This window comes from Caretta caretta, chromosome 3 (assembly GCF_965140235.1).
Source record: "Caretta caretta isolate rCarCar2 chromosome 3, rCarCar1.hap1, whole genome shotgun sequence".
Lineage (NCBI taxonomy): Eukaryota > Metazoa > Chordata > Testudines > Cheloniidae > Caretta > Caretta caretta.
In genome coordinates this window covers 74,452,564-74,475,526 of record NC_134208.1, presented here as the reverse complement: position 1 = coordinate 74,475,526, position 22,963 = coordinate 74,452,564, and the positions used below count along the sequence as shown (strand labels likewise).

The 22,963-nt window shown below is 40.1% G+C and overlaps 1 protein-coding gene across 10 annotated transcripts in view; it reads right to left on the bottom strand.

Annotated features, from left to right (window-relative positions):
* The window catches only part of KLHL32 (kelch like family member 32), a 236,131-nt gene that overhangs the window by 47,494 nt on the left and 165,674 nt on the right, over window positions 1-22,963 (bottom strand). For 6 of the 10 annotated variants that reach the window (XR_012667619.1, XR_012667618.1, XR_012667617.1 and 3 more), the window contains exons 9-11: window positions 12,779-12,837; window positions 9,525-9,717; window positions 6,271-6,365 (exon numbers count right to left, since the gene is read on the bottom strand). Coding sequence is in view for 6 of the 10 variants with exons in the window: in XM_048844956.2 (XP_048700913.1) it covers window positions 6,271-6,365; window positions 9,525-9,717; window positions 12,779-12,837 (347 nt within the window). In the remaining 4 variants the exon portion in view is untranslated. Of the gene's footprint in view, window positions 1-120; window positions 1,323-6,270; window positions 6,366-9,524; window positions 9,718-12,778; window positions 12,838-22,963 lie in introns of those variants that run through there. The other 4 variants (XM_048844958.2, XM_048844959.2, XR_007355888.2 and 1 more) reach the window with 3 other exon arrangements.

Here is a 22,963-nt window from a genome sequence, read left to right as displayed (position 1 = left end):
AATAAATGGCAAAAACATCAAAAAAAAAAAAAAAAAAGGGCAGGGGGTCACAATAGCCAGAGAAAACCAGAATATAATGGTTTGGTTTTATTATTATAAATTGTACAGACGCCTGGAGTATTGCAGGGGGAGACAATATTTTATTTATTCTTTCAATTTATATAAACTTTATTATACACCGATTTAGCCTCTGGAAGCCAGTGATTTGTGGTACCATATGTTGGACAAAATGAGACTGTTCATTGAGAATTGTAAATATGGTAACCCTTTACAAACTGGCTACTAAAAATATGAAGTAAATGGTGCATTTTAATTATATAGTAAAGAGGTTATTTCCAATCATTAAAAGATTGCCGGTATCAGGAAGGATTGATCATCTGATAGAAGATAACATTTAAAAGTAGACCTTGGTAAATAAAGATAATTTTGTATATCAATTTCTTCGACAAGTAGGTTCAGTACACTGTTGTACAGTAATAGCCACTGAAACCTCAGTGTATTCTGTATTCGGATGAGATGCAAAAAATCAGTTTCTTGGTAGATGCCCATAATACATTTAAAGAGGAAAGAGGTTTGGTGGTTTTTTTACTTTATTATGCTTCACGCTATCTAAATTTCCAATAAATTTTTCTTAAATGAGAAACTTCAGTGGTGAAGAAGTTGGGAACTGAAGGTCAATGCATTTATCCTTTTTGCCACAGGTACCTAGGAAGTTGAATAATTTAGCATAATAGAATATTGTCCTTGTTAAGCTTATAAACATTGTATTATATTGTCTTTGAACAGGGCCACTGCCATCCATTTAATGTGCAGACCCCAAGGAACAATAGGCCCGGCAGGATGCTGGGTGCACTCAGAATGCCTTTCAAAGATGCATAAAGAATTTAAATAGAGGCAGGTAATAAGTTGTCACCCAGAGAAAATGGCAAACGGGTTGGTATGAAGTGTATGTTCCTAATTTGGGACAGAGAGAAATTGCAGACTGAGGTGTGGAGCCTTTAGTGAAAAAAATGTTCGTTTTTTTGCCTATTGTTATTTGACTTTAAGACAAATGTGTAGAAGATAAAGCAGCATTTCATGCTTAATTGATCCAAATGTGAAATTGCTGTATGCAGCGCTTTTCCCCCCCATTTGCTTTTATGGATGGTGCATTCTTTTTCTCACATAGTGCCAATCCTGTGGTGAGGCACTTGTAAAGTCTGGAGGTTCGGGCATGTGAAATAGGGAGCTGGAAGGAAGCATGCTGCTATTCCATTAGAAGCAAAAGGAAGTGTAGGCCCGTAGAATACTTCTTCTTTCCCTTCCTTGCTAATATCCAGCACCTGCAGGACCAAAATGCTGAAAATAATATTTCAAGGATCACAGAAGAAATAGGCAACAAATTTGCTGGCACATATTGTATACACTTATTAATCCCAAGGAAATGCAGTTTCAGCCCAATGGCTTTTATTTAGGGATCAAGTGCTGTATTAATGTCCATATCACCCAAATCTTATCCTAGCCGTCACTTAATAGCAAATGGTAAAATTTGATCCCACTTACTAGCTCTACACTTGCATGGTTGCACATGTAGAACTCTGCACTGAAACACTAAACCATTACTACGAAATATGAATCATTTATCAAACTGGTATTTAGACGAGCAAGGGAACTCAGGGCCAGCTGAATGACAGAGTAAATGAAGGCATCCAGAGAAAAGTGCTTTTCTTCAGAAAGAGGGAACAGCATGCTGAATTTGAAAATAGAAGGGCTTATAGTGCTGGTTAAAGCTAGGCAGCGTGCCAGCAACTGAGAGCATATGTAGTCAACACTTACAGCTCTGCCAAAGCACTTTCTCATTTGTTATATTTTTTTCTTCTAGGCCCGAGTCTCTCTTGGGCAGACTGCCAGTTCTGAGATGGTTCTGTGATGTGGGGAAACGTCCACGCAAAAGCAGGACCCAAAATGCATTTTCACTTCCCATCAAGTAGTATTTAAACAGAGATGAAATAGTACTCAAAAGGTCCCACAGATTATAAACAAGTGTGTTTGTTAGTACGTTTCCCAATTTGATATTGTGCTGTTTGTTACATTTTGTGCACTGTACAGTGTTCCTATCCAAGCCATTGTGAATTAATTTTCCATTTACAATTGACCAAGTAAATTATGTTATCCCTCTCAACTTGTCATCACTGATGTTTCTACAACTGGGGCACTGCATCACTCAGAAAAATGAAAATAAGTCACCTAAAGCCCAGAGGTAAGTATATAGAGAGCCCTGTGCGGATACAAATTTATATCCATGTATGTGGATATCTGCAGCTATAAATCAGTATCCGTGGAACCACAGGGCTCTCCTGGGAACCACAGCTGAGAAAGCAGTGGAACTTGGGGCTGCCACTCCCAGGAGCCAGTGCTGGCAGCTCTTCCAGCACAGCTATACTGCCCGCAGCCCTGCCCCCAGCTCTGCCCTGCAACTGTGCACACCGCTTGAACACAAGAGCGTGTCCAGGGACAGCTGCTGATGAGCCTGGTGCCTACCCCAGTGGGCAGGACTGGGGGCGGTACAGCAAGCCAGAGGAGCTGCCGGTGTGAGGCGCTGGCTCCTAGGAGCGGCGGCCCCACGTTCTGCTCCTTTCGCTGCTGTGGTTCCCGGGAGAGCCCTGCGGTTCCGTGGAGGCCAATTTATATCCGCAGATATAAATTTGTATCCACACAGGGCTCTAAGTGAGAAAGAGAGAGAGAGACAGTGTGTGAAAATGACCTTACTAGATGTCGGGGAATAGAAAATTACATTAGGGTCATAGAAGCAACAAGGGAGAAAACAGTGGGGGAACTGCTCAACATTTTAGATGTCTATACACAAATACAAGGAATATGGGGAAGACCTGGAAGTATTGGTACATAAGAAATTACATCTTAATGGCATCACTGAAACTTGGTGGGATAAATCACGTGACTAGAATACTGAGGGTTACAGCTTGTTCACAAAGGACAGGCAGGGGAAAAGGGAGGAGGTGTTGCATTATACATCAAGAATATATACTCTTGTTCTGAGATCCAGAAGGAGGTGACTGGCAGACCAGCTGAATGTCTCTGGGTGAAGATAAAAGTATATGTGGGAAACCAGGGGCAACATCATGTAGGAGTCTACTGTCAGGAAGAGTTAGATAAGGAATGTCTAGTAAAAATAGCATAAATATCCAAAACAAGACTTAGTAGTAATGTGGGATTTTAACTATCCAGCCATCTATTGGAAAAGTAGTATGGCAACACAAAATGTCCAATAAGTTCTTCAAATGTATTAGGGACAGTATTATTTCTGAAGATGGAGAAAATAACAAGGTGAGTAACAGGGAGGAAAGGAGTACTTGTGGCACCTTAGAGACTAACCAATTTATTTGAGCATGAGCTTTCGTGAGCTACAGCTCACTTCATCGGATGCATGTAGCTCACGAAAGCTCATGCTCAAATAAATTGGTTAGTCTCTAAGGTGCCACAAGTACTCCTTTTCTTTTTGCGAATACAGACTAACCTGGCTGTTACTCTGTAACAGGGAGGAACTGAGGCAAATCTGAAGGTGGAAGGCAATTTGGATGGAAGTAATCGTGCAATTACAGATTTAATGATTATAGGGAAAGGAAGGAGTGGGAGCAGCAGAATAAAGATATTGGACTCCACCAAACTTAAAACATAGGGAAATATATGTGAAGAAAATGTAAGGGAACAAGTTGTTTAGGAGAACTGGCAGTTTCTCAGAGACAATATTAAAGGTGCAGCAGCAAACTATTCTGAGGAGAAGGAAAGATAGGGAGAATAGTAAGATGCTGATACGGCTCCCTCAAGAGCTCTTTAATGATCTGCAGATTAAAAAGGAATCCTACAAAAAGTGGAAACAGTGACAAATTGCTAAGGATCAGTCCAAAACAATAGCACAAGCATGTAGGGACAAAATCAGAAAGGCTAAGAAACAAAATATGTTACACCTAGCACAGGACATCAAAGGCAATAAGAAGAGGTTCTATAAATACATAAGAGCAAGAGAAAGGTTGAAGGAAAATGTAGTTCCACTACTTAGCATAGGAGAACTATTAACAGATGACCTCAAGAAGGTGGAGGTGTTTAATATCTGTTTAGTTTCAGTCTTTCTTAAAAGATAATGGTGACTGAATACTCAACACAATTAAAATTAACAAGGTGAAAGGAATACAAGCCAAAATAGGGAAAGAACAGGTTGAAGAATATTTTGATAAGTTTGATGTATTCACTTCAACAGATCTTGACAAAAATCACCCTTAGGTACATAAGGAACTAGCCGAACGAATGGTTAGCGATTATCTTTAAGAACGTGTAGAGGACAAGTGAGGTCCCAGAGGACTGGAGAAGGGCAAACATAGCACCAAACTTTAAAAAAAAGGAACAAAGAGGACTCAAAGAATTACAGACCAGTTGGCCTAACTTCACTACCCGGAAAGATACTGGAATAAACTATTAATTTGTAAGCATTTAGAGGATAATAAGGTGATAAGTAATGGCCAACATGGATTTGTGAAGAACAAATTTTGCCAGTCCAATCTACTTTCCTTCTTTGACAGGGTTATTGGCCCAGGGGCCAGGATGTTGTAGACATCATGTATTTTGATTTTGACACAGTTCCACCTGACATTCTCATAAGTAGAGAATTGTGGTCTAGATGAAATTACTATAAGGTGGGTGCAAAACTGGTAGAAAGAACGTACTAAAAGAGTAATTAACAATGCTTCACTGTCAAACTGTGAGGATGTATTTAGCGGAGTCCCACAGAGGCCTGTCCTGGGTGTGGTACTATTTAATATTTTCATAAATTACTTGAATGGAGAGTACACTTATAAAATTTGTGGATAACACCAAGCTGGGAGGGTTGGCAGACAGTATTAGAATTCAAAATGATCTTTATAAATTGGATAATTGGTCCGAAATCAACAAGATGAAATTCAATAAAGGGGAGTTCAAAGTACTACACTTAAGAAGGAAAAATCAAATGAAATACAAAGGGGGAATAACTGGCTAAGCAGTAATATTTCTAAAAAAGGATCTGGGAGTTATTGGATGAGCCAACAATGTGATGCAGTCATTCCGGGATGTATTAACAGGAGAGTAGTATGACATGAGGCATGTTGTGTAAGACATGGAAAGTAACCATCCTGGTCTGCTCAGCACTGGTGAGGCCTCAGCTGGAGTACTGTGTCCAGTTCTGGGTGCCACATTTTAGAAAAGATGTGGACAATTTGGAGAGTCAAGAGGAGAGCAACAAATGACAAAAGGTTTAGAATAACTGGGCATGTTTAGTTTTGAGGAAAGAAGACAGAGGGTCCTGATAATAAGTTTCAAATGCATTACGGGCTGTTATAAAGAGGATGGTGATCAGTGTCCCCATGTCCACTGAAGGTGGGACAAGAAGTAATAGGCTTAATCTGGAGCAAGGGCAATTTCGGTTAGATATTAGGAAAGCTTTCTAACTATAAGGATAGTTAAGTACTGGAATAGGCTTCCAAAAGAGATGGGATCTCCATCACTGGAGGTTTTTAAAAACAGTTTAGACAAACACCTGTCTGGGATGGTCTAGGTATACTTGGTCCTGCCTAGATGACGTCCTGAGGTTCCTTCCAGCCCTATATTTCTGTGATTCTATAATCCCACTTTCACAGGTTATTTACAGCTTTGGGGATCTATGAAAGGCCAAGGATCAAGAGGGCAGTTGCTGTTATGATGGACTCTAGAGCAGCAGAAGACTTTACTGGAGAACCTAGTACCAATGGCAAAGCTCTCAGTGGAACTTTAAAACATGCTCCAAAGTAATGAACACATGCACAACTAAGGCAGGTTGCGGTGTTCCAGCCTAAATTTTGACCTAGATCAATTACTGGTTATTTCTGACCTCTTTATAGAAAATGAGAGGGCTGAAAAATTAATAGGACATTCCCCCTCCATTTAGACACTTTAAGTGTCATGGCACCTGGTAATATGCAAGTGCTTTTTTTTTTACCCAAATCTTGTCAAGAGAGGAATTGCCCAATCTATAGTCCCAGAAAATTTTATGCAGAAGTATTAAATCTAATTGCTAACCTGGAAATCTGTTAATATCCACAACATTTCCCAGGTATGTTTTAGAGATTCAGTGACTGCATAAGAATCATCCCTAATCTCTTTCTCTCGCCACTTCAAATAAATTTTGCTTTTTGATAACAGCTATGCAAAAAGGACCCTTGCAGAAACATTTGAAGAGACTTCAAAAGAACCTAAATCTCTCACCTGGATACATGCCAAAGGCTCATTTGTCCAAATAGAATAGCCGCCAACTAAATATATTCTTCCATTGTGGACAGCAACGCCAGATTCATTTTGACCTAAAGCAAAAAGGAAATCGAAAGCACTTGCATCTTTTAATTAACTCTGTTAGCATCAAAAGTTAGAGATTTTGTTCATGAGATACACATAGATTTGCTGTAACATGACAGTGTCAGAACTACCAATTCCTGGCAGTTAAAGTGGAGAGAAGGGCTTATCATGTACTATCCCCAGGAATGCAATTTGAGTGCTATCCTGAAGGACAGAGATGATGCCAAAAACCACACACTGCAAGCCAGGTTAGTAACACTTGAATAGGGAACAGACTGCAAAGTTTAAAGTGTATTAAAGAAAAGTATATTTTATAAACATTAAGAAATAGTAGATACCAATACATCTCTGAAAGAGGAATTAAGTCTCTTGTGCGTGTATCTACAACTATACACGCGTGTGTGTGTATTCCATATGTTTAATATAAACATACTACTCTAATAAGATACACTGTTAGACCAATGAAGCCAAACTGGCACCTGTGCAGACCTCTTGAATTTTACAGGGTTAGATGAGTATAGCTAAAACCAGAAGTTGTTCCTATTTTAAATAGGAAAAGCTTGTTTAAGGAATCTGCGCATGTTAATGACATTCTAGAAAAATGTAAACACTGTTTAAAACTGTTTAAAACTCTGTGTCCCATCACGAAGCACAGCTCTAAGTTGAATCCTTAGTGGCAATCTCAACAGAAAGGCTGAGCACTGAAGGTACAGAGAGGAAAAACTACCCTCATCCTTGGAACCATTCCTTCAACGTCAGGTTTGAAGCACAGGCCCTGCTACTGATCCCATTGACTTCAGAGGTGCTCAGGCACATCCAAAGTGAGGAAGCCCGCATTGCCACTGCTTCTGTTGTGCTGCCTATTCCGTGCAAAAAACAAAGTGGTTCTTTGCCAGAGGCTGTCAATCCTGCACCTTTAAAAGCATTGAAGGGGAGAGAAGGATGGAAAGGAAACTTAATTTAAAACAAAGTTTATTCCCTCCCCTGTTTTACCAGTTCCAGGTATCTATCGATATGAGAGAACACCTGTCAAGGTTCCTTCCCCACTCTGAACTCTAGGGTACAGATGTGGGGACCTGCATGAAAACCTCCTAAGCTTACTTTTACCAGCTTAGGTTAAAACTTCCCCAAGGTACAAATTAATTGTACCCTTTGCCCTTGGATTTCCACTGCCACCACCGAACTTTATCTGGGTTCCTGAAAAAACGTAGTTTGGACACATCTTTCCCCCCAAAATCCTCCCGACCCTTGCACCCCACTTTCTGGGGAAGGTTTGGTAAAAATCCTCACCAATTTGCATAGGTGACCACAGACCCAAACCCTGGGATCTTAGAACAATGAAAAAAGCATTCAGTTTTCTTACAAGAAGACTTTTAATAGAAGTAAAGGAATCACCCCTGTAAAATCAGGATGTTAGATACCTTACAGGGTAATTAGATTGAAAACATAGAGAACCCCTCTAGGCAAAACCTTAAGTTACAAAAAAGACACACAGACAGGAATATTCATTCTATTCAGCACAGCTATTTTCTCAGCCATTTAAAGAAATCATAATCTAACACATACCTAGCTAGATTACTTACTAAGTTCTAAGACTCCATTCCTGTTCTGTCTCCGGCAAAAGCATCACACAGACAGACACAGACCCTTTGTTTTTCTCCCTCGTCCCAGCTTTTGAAAGTATCTTGTCTCCTCATTGGTCATTTTGGTCAGGCGCCACGAGGTTACCTTTAGCTTCTTAACCCTTTACAGGTGAGAGGATTTTTCTTCTGGCCAGGAGGGATTTTAAAGGGGTTTACCCTTCCCTTTATATTTATGACAACACCATTTCACTCAATTAAGTCTAGCATTTTGATTCCCTGACTCAGCCACCAAACAGCCAGACATGTGTATTATCTATGTCTTTGCTTCCAGAACTAGTAACTTCAAAGCGATACTTAAAAGAATGATGTTGACATCAGGCTGGCCCTTAAAGCAACCTAGGAATCCCTGAAGATGGGATTTGGTGACCACTGTATATTACTCCCTTCCCTCAACTTAACCAACTCCGCAAACTCCTTGTTCTCGCTGCTGCTCAGCCTTTAGCTCCTGAATCCTTTGCTTCATTTGCTGGGCTGCATCAAGAAAGTTGTTGCGGTGCCTATACAAAGGATTCTGAGCAACAACCGAGCAAGATTCTAGGACGCTTACAGCTGACTGAGCAGAAGCAAGAACCAGCATTTGGGCGGACAGAAACTCCGCAGCTGAAGGAACAGTTGTTCAAGTCAGGCCAATGATTGAATGACCTCAGCATTCCTGCAGTAAGGTTCTGGAGATGCCTCTTTCAATGCGGCTCCCTAGGCAGCTGCCACTGGTTTACTCCTGGGACACATTACTTGCCTGGCATAATGTTGGGCTGTATCTCCCTGCTGCTTATACTCAATAGTATTTCTGAGAGGCACATCACACAGTCATGATGCTAGGTAATGTGTGTGACAGAGGTAAATGAGGTGCACTGCTTTGCTAGCTGTTACTGCAATGATCCCTCAAGCTACTCAAGAGGAAGTTTGCAAATCCAGCAGCCGTCAATGCTAATCTACTCATCTCTGATTTGATTTAGTTCTAATAAATAAACTCCTTTCTGGCATCCTGTTAAGACACTATTATGTAGTAATAAGTCTGGGACAGTTATCCATCTCCATAAATACTCTGAACACCACTACCACCAGTAGCAGCAGACCCTATAAAACTACACTTTCATGGAGTGCAAGGTATAGTTGAATTGCCTTTGTGTACTCAAAAAAGTGAGATATTTCCATTGGTGCAATTAAGCACCTAGTGAAAGGGGAAATAAGATTTAATCATTTTATTATTTTGATTGTTTAATTAAACCCCTTTTAGTTGCATCGTTTTGAAAATGTAGCCTGCAATGCTCTAAAAGAACACTCTTCTTAAATGTTTTCTGCCTGATTCTCTTCTCTCTTAGAGCAGCAAGGCAATGGCTCCTGTTGACTTCAATGGGGTTTGCATCGGTTCCTAAATCAGGAGTGATTCCACTGAAGTCAGTGGAGGCCCACCTTTGTAAAAGTGCTGTAACGGAGGAGAATTAGGCTCCTGAATCAAAACAAAACAAAACAAAACCCTCCCACAACATTGCTTTCATTGTACATTTCATGCAAAAGACTTGCCTGTCAACATGTTGAAGCTGCAGCGCGTCCATTGGTCGGTGTCTATGTTATAAGAATCTATGTGGCGTACAAGAATCCGATCATTATTGTAGTCTAAATCATTCCCGCCTAAAACATAAAGCCTCCTTTGGACAGCCGCCATGGAATGGTACACTCTCCTCTGTAACATGGGGCTTCGGCTTATCCACTTATTCTAGAAATGTAAACAAAGAAAAACTGGTCTCAGGCTCAGCAGTCCTTGGAGACTTGCAAATGCTACAAGTGTCACATATCCCTCTTACTAGCCACAAATCTTGCGTAAATATATTGCTAAATTTGAATGTTACTTAGAACAGCTGGTCAATTGATTGGACTCCAACACCCACACCATAGCTGGTAATCTTTGTAGCTCTATATTTTAATATATATCTTTTGGGAGAATTCAGAGGTTCTTTTCCACTTCTTTAGAATGTAGCCATGTGGTAAATGTTGTCTTTGGTTATACTTCAGGCATTGTTGGTTTGACAGGATAAGAGGACAGATGGAAGACACAACCAAATGTTGATTTCTTAAGTGTAATTGAAACATGAAAATGGTGATGTGACAGGAGTACAGGTGAGCCAGGGACTCTTCTCCCATGGATAAAACACAGTATTTCCACCATCCCCCAACATTCACTTTTTCATCTAATCTCCCTTGATCCTTTATTTAGAATATATTGAAAAAAATCTTCTTTCATGACATATGGTGAATCTGAATTACTCATGGACAGATTTTAATCAAGGGATAGATTCCAAGCAAGAGTGTAGATTACAATTATAATTTTCATCTGGCGCAATATAATATTAAAATAAGTGTATCTGTGCTGACAAAGTCATGAGAACATTTCTGAAAGACTAAGGGTTTCAGACGTTGCTCTCTCCTGTCACAGAGAAAAAAAAAATAGAATGCGGTGCTGACATGCTTCAGTAAGAAAGTATTAGATCTCTCCTCTGTAAATCGCACTGAAACCTGGAACAGGGAGCTATAATCAGGGCTGGAAGAGGGTTTTTTCCCCCCTTCCATTCAGAAACATATTTGGTTTTTATCTTTAGGAAGCAAAGGAACAGGAAAAAAAAATCTCATAGCATCTTACCAAAGTATTTGTGCATTCCATTTTGTTTTCTTTATCCCTCCGTATTTTGATTGAATCATTTATGTAAGAAAAATGGTTTTGAATATTTATTAACCAGGAAGGAGGCACTGCAGGAGTTTTACTACTTTTTTAAGGGTAAAAAGATATGAAACTTTAGGAGTCAGAAAACAACTGCTCCAGCTACCTTGAACAGTTAAACAACCTGCTACAAAAGGTCTAATTTATTAGTGGGGGAAGTCAGAACAATTAGTCTGTGCGGTAATTCCTTATATTAAATACCCTGTAACTTGGTAACTCAATAGCCTCTGACAGTGGCCTCCACAGTATATAGCTATTCATTACAATATATAATATTTGAATATTAGGAATTAATTTTTGCATTAGCAGTCCAGTCCCTTGACACAAGACTATAGACACCATCTGCTTTGCAAAGCCTGCCTGCATCCCCTGATTATATCTTTAGCTTCCTCCACTGCAGTGCCTGCCAGGTGAGCCGCCAAGCACTGCAAAGGCAAAGAAACAGAGGGGCCTGGTGGGGTCATTCCTAATAAGCCAGCGTGTGAATACTAATCAGTGGTGGGGAAGCAGAGGTCACCCCAGCCTGCTTGTTGGCAGGTAGCTGTGTGCTCTGTGGCAGATGGCAGGCATTATCGACTCTCCACAAAGGCCTAGCACAGAAACAAGCACTACTGCTGAATGATAGAGTTATTGAGATTCTGTGCAAGATGCAAGCAGATGTGATGTTTTCCAGTACCCACCATAAACAATATGCCAGCAGAATTTTTAAAAAGAGCATGTGTGTACAAACATGAAGCAGACCTCATTTAAAGAATGCTAACACATTCTTCCTCTTTAACTATTTGTGTATCAGACTTGGCCTCCTGCAATTAGCAAGTTATGCTGAAGTAGCCAAGCCACAGATATTTTAGGGTGCATCTGCTGGGATACCTGAGCAACTAAGGAATCTAGGCAAAGCATGCACAACACAGAAAGGAGGCAATGTATGTAAGTAGGATGCCCAAATCACAAGCAAAATAAGACTGTAGCCTGTGATCACTATGGACAAAAGATTTATAACAGAACCTCTGTTTGTATAATCAATAATGACATATTGTGCCCTTTAAAAGAAATTGTTAACTGTGATTCCTGTAGCCAACTTCTGCTCTTGGATACAGACATGGGGCTCCCCATAAAACCACTGGGAGTCACATGTAAGTATCTGTTGGCAGAATTTGGCTTTAAATACAAAACTCAAAGCCCCTACCCAGCAATCAGAAGTCAATATCCTTCTATAGGGGCATGAGAGTCCACTCATGCTGATGTGACTTAGGATTAGGGCGTTTGTTTCCCTAATAAAGGAAGAAAGGACATATTACCATGTCCCAGTGCTCTGAAGTTGTTACTGCAGAATTTTAACCTAAACAAAACACATAATGTATGACCAAATTCCTAAAAGATATTTTTGTTGCTCAGATAATAAAGTGATAGGTACTTTAGCAATATCAAAAATGGTCAGATTTCTTTCTCTCTCTCTCTCTCTCTCTCTTTTTTTTTTTTTTTTACAAAAATATCTATTTTAATCAACTGCTTTGCAATAAATCAGTTTAACAGATCACTGATGGGGCAGTGTAGGTCCAAAATTATGTTTTTGTGGTAAATGAAAATTTTACAAACCCTAATATTAATAGAAATAGTTTTATGTTCAGGAAAACACTTTTGTTTGGTTTTACACATTTCTCTGTTGCATGTGGAGCAGAAATATCGCAACACTGGGCAACCATTGGAGAACCAGTATGTGAAACTGACTAGTTTATTTGCATTGTCCAAAGCTAATGGTTTGCAAAAAGCAAAGAAGCAGAATAAATGGTGACAAATAAGTAGATTTTTAACATGTTTTCAGTGTTGCTAATCTAAAATGCTTTCAGTAACCCAGTTAAAGAATATTATTTTTTTAAACAGTGGCCCTTATTCTCTGTTACTCTGTACATGTATAATCATTTACAACAGTGGAAAGTAGGTATAAAACACTAGCAGTTTGAATTGGCAGTATTTTTGATCTGCCAGTATTCTTTAATATACATTTGTTATATACCTTGTTCATTCAAACATATAAGCAAACACTTACAACACAGAAACTCACCTGCTTAGGATCATAGACCATTAGCCTGTTCTGGTATTGTGCAGTATTTGTTACTCCTCCTACAAGAGATTTTACATGGGTTAAAATGTTTTCATGAGTACCAAAAAGGACCAAGATCTTAGTAAAGAAATCAAGCACATTTAGGACTATAATTTTATATATCACAGTATTAAATCTACGACATAATTATACTACTTATTACCAGTTTTACTTTCACACAGTTAGACCTTTGATCTAGTTAATAACTAGTACAGCTGATCCATGTTGCCAGAATACAAGGCAAAACAGCAACAAACAAATAAACAATTAATCTCTCTGTGTAAAGCTAATTCATTAGGCTAAAACATGGTACAATAATATTATTTGTTTAGTACACTGACCAGTCTTCAAATGTGCTAAGGACTATTATAAAGAGCATGGTTCAATTGTTCTCCGTGTCCATTGAAGGCAGGACAAGGAGTAATCAGCTTAATCTGCAGCAAGGGAGATTTAGGTTAGATATTAGAACAATCTTTCTAACTATAAGGATAGTTAAATTCCATGGGAGTTTATGGAATCCCTGTCATTGGAGATTTAGACAAGAACAGGTTAGACAATCACCTGGCAGGGGTGACCTAGGTTTACTTGGTCCTGCCTCAGTGCAGGGGGCTGAACTAGATGCCCTCTCAAGGTCCCTCCCAGCCCTACATTTCTGTGGTTCCGTGTGCTCATCCCTGTTCAAGAGACAAAGATTAATAATAATCCCTAGCACTTTTAGTCAGTAGATCTCAAAATGACTTATGAAAGAGGTCAATATCATTATACCCATTTTACAGATGGGAAAAACGAGGCACAGAGAGGTGAAATGACTAGACTGTCCCTGCTCCAAGGAGTATGCAATCTAAGAGGCAGTCAAAGAGAAGAGAGGACCTATGGAGTAAACCACAGGACAGGAGAAAATTTAGGAGTTGGAGGTGGGGATTAGAGCTGTAACCAAACAGGAATGGCACTATGGGGCATCATTTTCATTCAGAAACATTGTGCTGAATCTTAGAACAACAATCACTTTCACATATAATTCTGAAAGAAAAACAAAATGAGATTTGTATTTAGGAAGAGAATATCTTGCTCATGGAAGTAGCCATATGAATAACTAGCATATGTATGCTGTGGGCTCCTTCAACAATGGTTAAGTCTGAAACACCATTAACCATTGCCAAGAAGCATACCCAAATACTGCATCTTGGCTGCTTAGCTGTCAATATAATTTACAAACAAAGATGAAAGGTACCTTCAAAATGCCTAGGATAGTTTATTTGGCCCAAATTGATGCTTCACATTAATGATTTGATATATGATCACCCTGTGCTCTCTTGGTTTTAAATGTTCATCCTCATGCTGTAATCTGATCCACACAGGTGAAGCCCTTCACACACTCACATCCTTGGGACACCGCGAAGACCGGATTGCAGCATCAGAGCCTTAAGAAATTCTTTGGGTCAGCGACAATCCTCAACTGTGCAGAGCATGGAGGAGAGAAAGTGGTCTCTAAACTGATTTTTGGATTAGCGAGAGGGTGGGGTAGATCAGCCTTCAGTGCAAGTCACAGCAGCCACAGACGAGCTCTAATTCATGTTGGCTAAACTAGTCCCAAGGGGCCAGTCATGCACTGCGCTTCAGCTCCACCTCCTCTTGTCCCCAGCAAACCCTGAAATGACCCTAGGGTTGAGATAGTGGCCAGGAGGGCTGGCCAGAGAATTCTCCCATGCTGCAGTAATCCTCAATTGCTCTTTGAAGCAGTCTGGTGGCACAAAGTGACCTTAATGGGGCCCAGGATCTGACCATATGTCTTCCTATGGGCAGAGTGTACTGTTACCTTTAAAAAAATCAGAATTAATAAATAATTTGCCAAAATCTGCTTCCGGGCTGCTCATCAGAAAGCTATAATCATATTTCCCCTTGACCTCTAACCTCACCTTCCCTTTCATTTTTTTAAATGTAATACTTAAAGGTAATGTCCAAAAGAGAGCAGTTTCCAGATATTTTGTATGTAGATACTTAGAAACTTTGTAACAACATCTATGTTGTCTCCATAATTTTGTTAACCTCAAGATTTCATCGTGCCCTGCTGTGATTATTTTTTAATATCCTGGGTTAATAAATCTTTAACTTCACCTAAGCAAAAGTCAATTATTTATTATACCACAACCTATGGTCTAGAATACAGGCAGCAACAATATTACACCTGGTCAAGGAAAAAAGCAAGCTACATCCTACAATGTCAATAGCACAACCAATTCATAGGAAAAGCCTCCCATTCAATGTCTTGCAGCTCCAGACATTTTTACACATCTAGGAGAAACTAAGGACAAATCTATTAAAGCAAATTGCCCTTTACTGCTGAGTGACAACACTGATTATTTATATTATAGCCATGTCTTGAGATGCCAATCCCATTGTGCTAGGCACTGTACACGCATGTAATAACATGTGGTCCTTGCTCTGAAGAGTTTACAATCTAAACAGACAAGCCAGACACAGGGTGTTATTTCAAAATATTTCCACCATGCTAAGATGTTGCCATTTATTGTCTATCACAGCCTTTGTAGATTACATATGCCACAATATGCATAGGCAAGTTCTGATTATTCCCCTTCCTAACCTCAGGATATATTATGTAGCTCTGTGTTGTTGTACATCCTTGTATACTGTCAACTGTACGTACAGCTACACAATGATCTTTTTCATAATTCAATTTCTTTTGCATATTTCTTTTCTCTTGTACAGTAATATTTAGAAATGAGATGCCAGATTACTATTTTGAAACATACAAATCAGTTATTTTGCTGATTCCCTCTAAATGTTAAACTACAGGAGGTATATCGGAAACATGATGTTGGGCCTCTTACCAAGTCACTCTTAAGAAAGAAAAGCCTGGAAACTGTTTCGTTTTTGTTTTGTTTGGTGGAGGGGTTGCTTCCTAGTAAAATAATTCATAAATAATCAAAGAAATAAAAACCATTTATTTTCCCCCTAAAAAGGCCCCTCATACCAAGTACTGTACACAGCCTAGATTTTTCCTGCTCAATACTACTCATCGGTGGTGTTTTATCATTACATTCCTTTCACATGCCGCTCGTCACTTTTAGATTAATCTGCCAAAATGAGATGCTAAGGATTTGCATACAGATTTGACTACACAAAAATAGATATGGAATTAATAACAGTCTCTATATGTTTTAATTTCTTCTAGACTGGAGTACCCTTGCCTCCAGCAGTATTCTTGGCTTTGAAAGTCATCAAGCTGATTTGTCTGCTCTTAGGTTATGATGCCACATGCTGCTACACTGTCCCCTGCAATCAAAGTGCTTGCATAGATAGATTCCATGCCTTCCCCTAACAAGTACATTTTATAGATTGGCAGTTTTGATCTCCCCTCCCCAGGGGGATAATCTGCATCTTAACAGCTTTCTTTAGATACATCTGTCATTAAATATGCCATTTTATATCAGCATCAGTTTTCAAAACCAAGTTTCTCCTAACTTGGAAGTGCTATAGTGAACATTTAAAATTTTCTGCCAAAATTCCAATGTAACAAGCCTGAAAGTGTCCTCTTGAACTACTGCTTTAAAAATACTCAAGGCAAAAAGGAAGAGGGAGGGAAAGGGAAAAAAAGAAAATGTCTCTTAAAAAAAACACAATAGGGAAAAATAAAAGTTTAAATGGTACCAACAAGGATAGCTGTTTCCCTTATAAAAAATGGAATTTCTTAAAACTTTTCTGCATTATCCTAAGATACAGGGATACGCAAGTGATAATATCTCTAGAGAGGTGCATTTAAAAACAGAATTCATAGTATTAAATTCAAGTGTCAAGCCATAGCAACTATGCTGTAGTAACTGGCTTACGTGAGAAGAAAGTCTTGGTGTAAATTACTACAAAATTTACAGTTTGGGAAGTCCAGCCAGCATTTCCCAAACATCAGGCACTAAATAATAGTAGTACATTAAATTCATTGCACTTTGACAGAAGTGATTTGATTTTGGGACCCATAGCTTCAATGAAGAGAGGCATTCCTCCCTGGTGACCTCCCCATGACAGCACAATGCCCAGATCTTCCTGCTGAAGGTGACAGAAGGTGAAAAGGGGGAGTCCAACCAGTGTTAACTCCATACACCTGTCAAGGTCCTTGTACTGCATTTATCAATACTGTCTAACTCCTGAGCTGATTTCGAAGTGGAAATCCATGCTGGGCCTGCCAGAGGAATGGTGCAATACAGCAGGTACTTCCCAACTCAATTCACCCAAAAATCCTAACCACACAATTCAGATCTCAGATGCCCACCTACACAAAGAAGTTTCTGGAGAAGATGAGAGGCTTGCCACAGAACCACTTTCCCTCCCACTTTCACTGCCTTAGCCTACATGGGGAAGACACTTTGTTCCCTTGTAGACCATGAAATGATTTGTAAATTGTATTGAATAACTTCATCCTGCAGCCCTTACTCAAGCAAGCCTCACAGAAATGTGTGTGGGGGGGTTGTTTTTTCACCTTAATAAGGCTTGTACAATCAGATCCAAAGTGCAGAATATTATCCACAATAGATATGTCCTAGATGCAAAAACCATCACATGGCAGGAGGAATGAAATACGATCAAAGTTCCAGAGAAAGTATCACAAACCCATTTGAAATCCCTTAGTGCTGAATTTTGTATTTGAATCTGAATTGAATTGAATTTGGCTGGGAGATGTGTAAAACCACATGTTGGCAAAGAGCTCCCATGTGCATTTATTCCAGCAAGTATATGGAACATACGGTATTCATGAAATGTACCCCAGGATACACTCTGCTATTTTCAGGAAGGAATCACCTTCTTCTCTTCCAGGAACCGCAGCCAATGGGAGCTGCAGGGGAAGCACCTGCAGTGCGCAGATCCCCCTGGTCCCTCCGCTCAGGAGCCAGACATGCTGGCCACTTCCGGGAGCCGCCTGAGATAAGCACCTCCTGGCCAGAGCCACACCCTGAATCCCCTCCCGCACCCCAACTCCCTGCCCCAGCCCTGAGCCCCCACCCACACCCCTCCTGCAGCTCTGAGCCCCCTCCCAGAGCCCACACGTCACACTCTCTTCCACACCCTAACTCCCTGCCCCAGCCCTAAGCCCTCTCCCACACCCCAATCCCCTACCCCAGCCCTGAGCCCCCTCCTGTAGCCCAAACCCCTCATCACTAGCCCCACCCCAGAGACCTCCCCCACAGCTGGAGCCCTGAGCCCCCCCACACTCTGAACCTCATGGTCCCAGCCCCGCCCAAGAGTCCACACACCCCAGCCAGAGCCCTCACCCCTTCCTGCATTCCAAACCCCTCAACCCCAGCCCAGAGCATGCTCCCATACTCCAAACTGCTCAGCCACAGCCCTCAGAGCCCCTCCTGCACCCCAAACCCCTCATCCCCAACTCTACCCTCACAGACAGAGCCCTCACCCCCTCCTGCACCACAACCCCCTGCCCCAGCCCAATGAAAGTGAGTGAGGTTGGGGGACAGCAAGCAATGGAGGGAAGATGGCCTTAACAGGGGGCAGGGCCTCGGGGCAGAGGGTGCGGCAAGGTGTTCGGTTTTGTGCGATTAGAAAATTGGCAACCTTAGCTGCTGCTCATATTTTTCCCTAAAGCGGCAGAAAAAAATTGGCCAAGGTTTTGAACAGTAGCAATGAAACCCCAGGAGTCTCTGCTCAGATTTCAATCAGTTGCAACTTGGAAAGACAATGGGCAGCAACAAAGACACCAAAGAGCCCTGTCTGCAAGATAAGTAAACAGAACTACAATGGTTTGCACCCTGTTCATGTTTGAAAGATTCTATTGGCAATCATAGGGTCTAGATACATAAGTGTCATCAATGTTTATTTTAATGTAATTTTCTTTTAAGAAAAGCTTATGCTGGCCAAATTTTCAAACTTAGGCCCAAATATATAAAGGTGACTCCCATGGGAGTTAGGCACCTAAATATCCTGGAGATCTGGGCCTTTGTTCCTGAAGTTAAGTATGGATTTAGATAACTAGGCAACTAAATAGAAATGGCCTGATTGCCACAGGTGCTGAGCACCCACAACTCCCACAGAAGTGAACAGGAGATGCAGCTACTCAGCATCTGTGAACACCAGACCACTTATTTAATCACCTAGTTTTAGGCACCTACATTTGAAGTTTTTGGCCATTCTCCTGTAGCTGATTGCGCTTGCTCTGAAAGCTTATTATTGACTATTGGAAAGTGGATTTTTCAAACACCGAGTACTAATATTTTAGAACAGCAAAATATGTTTACTGCACTATCCTCCCACTCCTTCTGCATCTATGCAGAGAGCACTATTATCCGGCCCTAAGAGATTAATTAATAGTAGAAAACTGACTAAAGTTATGGATAGTATCTATACACTACCTTTAAAAATACTAATATTTTCAATGTACATGTCCCACTTATTATCCTGCCTGTCCAAAACATAGATCAATCCAATACTAAATGGATTTGTATCATATGCTTTAGTAATTCATAAGATGTCATAATCTAGCAAACCAAAAATACACAGAGTACTCTCTCAGAAAGATAGAAATTAGATATAAAAGAGAAGCCCTATCTAGTTCTTCCTACTGCCAGTACCTTGCTCCTTACTGTGACTATACTGTACCATCCATTTTGCAGCAGAAACTCCACTGATATCAATATCAAATACAGATGGCATGATGCGATCCCATATATTTTCTCTGTCACTCAGTCCAATTTTCAGTGACTCAAGCAATGGGGCATCCACCAGATTTCTTGGAAGGCTATTCTATAGTCTGATTAATGTATTTTATACATATATTTAAATACTCTACTACACTGATACATTAAATAAATAAGGATTTCATTGAAAGATATAAGTACATATTTAATCCTGTCTATTGGGCACACTGACGGTCTTCAAAATGCTTCAGCATAATTATCTATTTTCCTTTACTTAGCATATCTTGATGGCTTAAACATTGCTTTTAACTGCTCCACTGTTCAGCTAAATTCTGACTTGGTTATTCACTGTCGTATGCAACGGGTAAGGTAAACCTTTAAATGGGTCTGTCTCTAGCTCTTATTTTCTACACAAGCCTGGGTAAACATATTCTCCCACTAGGCCTAGTGTGGCCAGTTTTGGAAGCCACCAGAAATGTAAACTGTGGGAAGAAATAACTAAGGGCAGAAAGGGAGCATGTCGTACCTGCCTATACTGATTCTATGTCTGGAACAGCACCAGGGCTTAACAGACATAAATCACCATTGGCAGATCAGAAGTTGGGTAGTTCATAACTTAAGTTAGTATACAACAGTAAGATGTTGCACTATTAAGCACTGCACACTGTTCTTCCATGATCTCTGACATCCTATGATGCCTCTTATCTCCAGCCCCTTTATACATGATGTTCATGAGTATGTATATACATATACTAGCCACCTGCTATAACTGCTTCCCATATTTTCTTTCTTTCTTAATGTCAAAAGCCCCCATCCTGCATTATGATCCATGTAGGCAGACTGCTGCACCCACACAGAGTCCTGTTGACCTCACTGACTTGCCGAAGAGGGTTACACTGCAGGATTGAGACATAAATACATAACATCATGTTGCATTCACATAGCACCTTCTCTCCAGAGGGATATCAGAGCACCCTATAATACATATACTTCTAGGGTAAAGGATGGCAATCAACGGATGCCTTACATGAAAACTAGACCAGCTTTATTCTGGACTTCCCTGAAAAATATTACAAACTTTATAACCTTCCATGACCTATTTCTTAATAAACAGCAATATTTTTTCAGAAAAGCAAGGTAAACACCCTTAAACTTTCAAAATAACTAATGTCAGCAAAATCAATATGAAGGTTGATGATACTCTGTCCTTAACTCACACCACTGTGCATGGATAAAATAACATATATTGGACTGAGTTGAGAAGGGTATGCTAGTTTGAAAATGGAAGTGCTTTACTTTCATCAATTTGGGTCATAAAATTGAGATTCTTAGATTCCAAGGCAAGCTGGGACCATTGTGATCTAGTCTGACCTCCTGTATAACACAGGTCATAGAACTTCCCCAAAGAGCAGATCTTTCATAAAAAACATCCAATCTTGATGTTAAAATTGTGAATGATGGAGAATTCACCATGACCTTTGGGAAATTATTCCAGTGGGTAATTGCTCTCACTGTTAAAAGTTTTCACTTTATCTCCAGTCTGAATTTGGCTTGCTTCAACTTCCAACCATCAGATCATGTTAGACCTTTCTCTGCTAGACTGAAGAGCCCATTATTAAATATTTGTTCCCCACGTAGGTACTTTTCGACCAGGGGTCGGCAACCTTTCAGAAGTGGTATGCCGAGTCTTCATTTATTCACTCTAATTTAAGGTTTTGCATGCCAGTAATACATTTTAACATTTTTAGAAGGCCTCTTTCTCTAAGTCTATAATAGATAACTGAACTATTGTTGTATGTAAAGTAAATAAGGTTTTTAAAATGATTAAGAAGCTTCATTTAAAATTTAATAACAATGCGGAGCCCCCCGGACTGGTGGCCAGGACCCGAGCAGTGTGAGTAGCACTGAAAATCAGCTCGCATGCCACCTTCGTCACGCGTGCCATAGGTTGCCTACTCCTGTTTTAGACTGTATTCAACTTGCCCCTTAACCTTTTCTTTGTTAAGCTAAACAGGTTGAGTTCCTTGAGTCTGTCACTCAAGGCAGAGTCACGGATCTTCTCTGAACCCTCCCCAATTTTCAACATCCTTCTTGAATTATGGGCATCTGAACTGGACACAGTATTCCAGCACTGGTCACATCAGTGCCAAAGACAGACATAAAATAACCTCTCTACTCCAAAGCAAGATTTCCCTTTTTATGCATAAAAAGATTGTATTAGCTGTCTTGGCCACAGCATCGCACTGGGAACTCATGTTCAATAGATTATACACCACAATCCTCAAATCCTTTTCAGTCACAGCCCCCCAGTATAGTGTCCCCCATCCTGTAAATATGTTCCATATTCTTTGTTCCTAAATGTATACATTTGCTTGTATTAAAACACACATAGTTTGCCTGTGCCCAGTTTACCAAGCAATCCACATTGCTCTGTTTCAGTGACCTGTTCTCTTCATTATTTACCACTCCCCCAAATTTTGCATCATTTGCAAATTTTAATCAATGATTATTTAATGTTTTCTACCAAGTCATTGATAAAAATGTTAAATAGCATAGGGCCAAGAACAGGTCCCTATGAGATTCTGCCGGACCCACTTGATGATGATTCCTGATTTCTATTTAACGTGTGCCATATTACTTTGATATTGTTCTAATTTTTTTTTAACCAAAATGTTATGTAATACCAATTCAAATGCCTTATGGAAGACTAAGTATATTTTACATCAACACTACGACCTTTATCAACCAAACTTGTAACTCATCAAAAAAAGATATCATAGAAGTTGGACAGGTTATATTTTCCATAAACCCATGTTGATTGGAATTAATTATATTAATCTCTTTTGACTCTTCATTAATCTAGTCCTGTAGCAGCAGCTATATTATCTTGCCTGGGATCAGGGTCAGACTGACAGGTCTAAAATTACTCAGGTTATCCCATTTACTGACACTTGACCACAGCATGGATACGGGGGGGTGGCGGGGAGGAGCAGGCGTTTATTTTTTGTTTTTTTTTAAGTGAATATGCAGCATTTTTAATCTTGTATCTGTCAGCAAATAGATCATCATTTTGATTCACTGCGATTTATGAATCATGATTGGAGGTACCACATACGGTACACAACATTGAAGCTGGACATATTTAGTAGAGAGAAAAGTACTGTATGAATATTATGCTGCTTCTCTCAGCGTACGTCTACACTACCTACCGGATCGGTACTCCACCGCAGCAAGAGGTAGAAGCAGAGTCGATGGGGGAGCGGCGGCAGTCAACCCCACGCCGTGAGGATGCGAGGTAAGTCGACCTAAGATACACAACTTTAGCTACGAGAATAACGTAGCTGAAGTCGACGTATCTTAAGTCGATCCCCCCCACCCCCCCAGTGTAGACCAGGCCTCATTCTCCTATGGTTTTAGAAGAATTTAGTATGGATACGTAAAACAGTGATACTCAGACTTCAGTAGTTCAGGTGCCAAATTAGCAATC